At 38.2% G+C, this 4795-nt stretch overlaps 2 protein-coding genes across 2 annotated transcripts in view; both read right to left on the minus strand.

The window, feature by feature from the left end:
* The window catches only part of cyp2k16 (cytochrome P450, family 2, subfamily K, polypeptide16), a 12136-nt gene extending 11625 nt beyond the window's left edge, over positions 1-511 (minus strand). The window contains exon 1 of the mRNA XM_016525671.1: positions 314-511. Within this exon, the coding sequence (XP_016381157.1) occupies positions 314-511 (198 nt within the window). The remainder of the gene's footprint in view (positions 1-313) is intronic.
* Positions 512-1211: 700 nt separating this feature from the next.
* Positions 1212-4343, minus strand: LOC107718557 (cytochrome P450 2K1-like). The gene is made up of 9 exons (XM_016525674.1): positions 4090-4343; positions 3842-4004; positions 3562-3711; positions 2993-3153; positions 2697-2876; positions 2327-2468; positions 2053-2237; positions 1645-1786; positions 1212-1564 (listed from the first exon to the last, which is right to left on the minus strand). The coding sequence occupies exons 1-9, from the start codon at positions 4294-4296 to the stop codon at positions 1377-1379; spliced, it is 1518 nt and encodes a 505-aa protein (XP_016381160.1). The 5' UTR covers positions 4297-4343; the 3' UTR covers positions 1212-1376.
* Between the last annotated feature and the right edge of the window lie 452 nt (positions 4344-4795).

The raw sequence follows: 4795 nt of genomic DNA on the forward strand, positions 1-4795 counted from the left end.
GGGGGGGGGGGGTAAGTACTGGCACTTATTTTTTTCCCACTTCAAGCACTTCATACAATGGAAGTCAATTCTATGCAAGTTCAAAATATATTCCTTTGTGTCCCACAGAACAAAGGAGTCATAAGAGTTTGGAAAGACATGAGGGTGAGTAAATGAAGATAGAATTGTCATTTCTGGGTGAACTATCATATATTTTCTATCCGTGAAAAACAGAATTGTGCTCTTTAAGAACTTGTCAGTCAGGTTTGTCAACAAACCAATCGAAGCAAAGCTGAACTGGTTGGTCAAAAGGACTGATCTCATTCATACTTACCTCACACAGGCTCAAATGTGGTTTGCTGACATCCAACATTAGCAGATTTCCCAAAAGTGGCAACGGTTTTGGCCCTGGAGGTTCATTTTCGTCTCTCTGAGACCTGAAGAACAGGAGACAAACAGCTAAGAGCAGAAGCAAGCAGCAGATTAATGTTCCTGTGCTGGAAACCTGAAGGAGTGCCTCCATGAGAGCCATGTTCACAGAACAATACCCAGAAGACCTTGAGGCTTGTGCAGTTTAAATGTAGCATAGGTGAAGTGGGAGTGGCTACATTTGGTCTTGGAGGTGGAGACTGTCAAAAACTAGGACACAGTCCAATGTTGTTGTAGATGTACAGTAAATTACAGTTAAAGCAACAGTTCAAAATTATATTTTTCAAAACATATTTTTGAAGTATAGCACTGTAAATTTGAAAACCCAAATTAGCACAGCCCAATTATCTACTTTTAAAACATTTACTGTACTGTAGTAATTTTATTGTTTCTTAAATTAAAAGGTCTGAAAAAATATTGATAAGGCTTTTGTATAGCAAATTTTTTTTTTTAATAAATAAAAAATGCCCAAGATCTGGCAAATAGCAAAGGGTGGGAAAGCATTTTTCTTCATAGACAAGTGAGAAGATAAGTGAGAAGCAAATGATATTAAGTGAAGAATATATATATATTCAGAAAATACACCTTTAAGTTTATTATTTCATTAGCAATATTATTCTTATACACATTAATGTAACTTAATGTAGTCTTAAGTGGTTAAGATATTTTTGTGTTAACATGTTTAAGAAAATGATTGAGAAACTTTTGTTAAATTATCTTTTTTTTTTTACTACAAAATTCTTACAGCACAACAAGTACAAAAATAAAGAAATACAACCCATGCACCTGCTACTCAAGACAAGTTGTGCCAAAAACAGAAGTACAAAAAAGTCTGAAGTGATTTTACACATTACTCATCAGGTTTTTTAAGTATTTGCAAACTTACATTTTGTGCATTTACTCAGATCAAGCAAAATCATGACAGTTCTTACTTAAAATGAAGTATAATATGTTTTGATTGTCAAGTATCAGGAGCGTCTGATCGCACACAGCTTGTGTGGAGACGGATTCAACGTTATTCCTACTATTCCTTTGAGATCCAGCTCATCTCCAGACACTCCAGGTGGAGTCGTGAAGCGGTAGCTCTGAAGGAGGGAAGTGAAAAACAGGAAGAGCTCCATCCTGGCCAAACCCTCTCCAAGACAAACCCTGCGGCCTGAGAGAAGAAAAAATGTGTTTAATTACAATTCAAATGTTTATTTCTTCAAATCACTGGGTGTTTAGATTTGAACGTACCTGCAGAAAAGGGCATGAAAGCATCTCTCTTGATGAACTGGCCCTTCTCATCAAGGAAGTGTTCTGGGTAAAAGCTGTTCGGTTTTGCCCATTCGCTTGGATCCTTCAAAACAGACGTCAGCAGAGGAACTACAGTGGTGCCCTAGAAAATGAAGAGAAAAGACCAAAACTTTGATGTTCAAGATGCACATGGTATCTTTACTAGGCCTTATACATATTAATTCCTCTGACTGACCTTCTTGATGAAGTATCCATTGAAGGTAACGTCACAGCTGGTCATATGAGGGAGATTCATGGGCACTATGTTTTGGTGCCCTGGAAAATGAAGAGAAAAGACCAAAATCTTGATGTTCAAGATGCACATGGTATCTTCTCAAGGCTTTATACGTATTTATTCTTCTGACTGACCTTCTTGATGAAGTATCCATTGAAGGTAACGCCACAGCTGGTCATATGAGGGAGATTCATGGGCACTATGTTTGCCAGTCTCTGGGTTTCATGAATCACAGCATCTGTATAAGGTAATTTCTTTCTGTCTTCCACCACTGGCTGACGTCCACCGATCACTCTGTCAATCTCCTCCTGAACTCGATCTGCACACAAATGCAACACATATTTGTTCCTTTGGACACTGTTGAATTCAGCATTGAGGAAAAACTCTTTGACATTACTGTATTTTTACCCTGTATTTGAGGGTATTTGGCCATAAGCATCAAACCCCAGCGCAGAGTCGTTCCTGTGGTGTCGGTACCAGCGACAAACAGATTTCCCACCGTCATGAGAAGATTCTCATGGTGAAAGAATGAGTCCTTCTTGCCGGATTGCTGATAAGTCCAAATCCACAAAGCACAAAATTATCCTTTTTACTAAAATAATGAGTAAAGCTAAATGTTGCAAAGTACTTAATTTATTCAAAATGTTCAACTATATTCAAAATAAAAACCATTGCAAGTTTAGCATATTGTGTGCAAGTCTAAATCGGTTTACTAATCAAAGCTACTGATTACTTTTGACTTTTCCTGCATTTCTATGCTACATGGTGATTTCCATACCTCATCACTCTGTTTGTGGACGAGGAAGGAGTCGACAAACCCTCTGCGGTCATGTGGATTTAGAGTCTCCTGCAGTCCAGTGATTAATTTCACAATTTCTGCTCTATTTTTCATCAAATTCCTTATAATAATCCTTTTGCTGCTTAGGAACGGACCCAACCACGGAAATATATTGTATAGCTTATAAGTACATATTCAGAGAGAGGAAAGAAAGATGTGCATGTATTAACGATTAAAAAAATTATTTCAAAGTCACCAAATAATTTCTGGTTAATATATAATTCCTACTTCCATACCATCATAGATGCCGATCCACTAACCCGAACATTTTCATTTGCTCTGTCAACCGTTTCAGTGAATTGAGGGTCTGTGTATTCAAATCTGCTGCCGTACACGATAGATGAGATGATGTTTGACACAGCGTAGTTCACCGGCTGTGTCGTGTTGAAGGGGTTCTCTGTGAAGAGGAAACAACAAACCGTCTCTCAATGGATCTTATAAACTAAGAGCATGTTTGCATGTGCGTGTCTCGGCTTGTACCTTCAAACTTATCAAACTCTCCTTTCAGATATTGAATTTCCTCTATAATTTTCTCTTCACTTCCTCTCTTGCCCATTCCAAAGTCCCGCAGGTTGCTGAGAGCGAAGCGTCGCATTTCTTTCCAGTTCTCTCCATTGGAAAAGAGGATCCCTGATCAACACAAAACCATCAGACTATGAGCCTAGTGTCCTAGGCTAATAAACCATATAAGGACTGAACACAATTTGGTTTGAAGGGTTTCTCTGTGAAGAGGAAACAACAAACCGTCTCTCAATGGATCTTATAAACTAAGAGCATGTTTGCATGTGCGTGTCTCGGCTTGTACCTTCAAACTTATCAAACTCTCCTTTCAGATATTGAATTTCCTCTATAATTTTCTCTTCACTTCCTCTCTTGCCCATTCCAAAGTCCCGCAGGTTGCTGAGAGCGAAGCGTCGCATTTCTTTCCAGTTCTCTCCATTGGAAAAGAGGATCCCTGATCAACACAAAACCATCAGACTATGAGCCTAGTGTCCTAGGCTAATAAACCATATAAGGACTGAACACAATTTGGTGGTAAATTATGAACTGATTTAAATGCAAACAAAACATTTAGTTATTCTTACCATGACCATCATTAAGTATCCTGAAGCCAGGTGTAATATCTCGCTCCCCAAACTCATCTGCATAGTTGACAAGGGCCTCTTTGACGGTTTTGTATCCAACTAATACCACAACTTTTTTAGGACCCAAAAACACTTGGAATATGTTCCCGTATGTTTTGGAGAGCTGGAGGACACAAAGACATTTACAAACAAATCTCAAAATGTTAGGCTACTATTACTGTTTAAATGTGTTCATGTCAAGTTGTCACCTCACAAAGGCTGTCAAAAGGTCTTGTGAGGTCAAGGGTCAGCAGGTTCCCCAACAGCGGCAGTGGTTTGGGTCCTGGTGGCTCTTTCCCTTCTTTCTGAGATTTGTGGTCCGAGGAAAGGCGATATAAGAGCAATAACAACAGCAAAGCTCCCAGTAATGTACCTGCGATCCCTGGAAAATACAGCAGAAACTCAACAACAGCCATTTTTCAGTGCTGCACAGACGCTCTGCTGCATTCAAGCCCTTGTAATACGTACATATGGGAGGAAACTCGAGTAAATCCAGGGAGAATTCATCACTCAAAACAAAGTAACCATGAGAATATAGACAAAACAAAGTAACCATGAGAATATAGAGCTGGTATAGTTGCATCAGCAGCTTGATACATGGCACTCTTCACTGAATGATCAATTCAATGAATGTAAAATGTAAGTACTAAAGCCATAAAAGTATGCAAGTTCAAAAAAAAAAAAAAAATTTATATATATATATATACGGTATAATTCAAACAAGCTTTTTGTTTTGTATGATACTGTATATACAATGATATTGATTTGATTTTGATATTTCATTAATGCATTTTTTCAGATGTTTTATCCATAGTGATTTACACAATAGAGGAATGATTTATTGGGCTAGGCATACTATACTATAAGCAGGTTAAACTGTTTTGCATCAAACACATGCACTCTCTAAAACCCCGC

This window comes from Sinocyclocheilus rhinocerous, unplaced genomic scaffold (genome assembly GCF_001515625.1).
Source record: "Sinocyclocheilus rhinocerous isolate Xijiao unplaced genomic scaffold, SAMN03320098_v1.1 scaffold182, whole genome shotgun sequence".
Lineage (NCBI taxonomy): Eukaryota > Metazoa > Chordata > Actinopteri > Cypriniformes > Cyprinidae > Sinocyclocheilus > Sinocyclocheilus rhinocerous.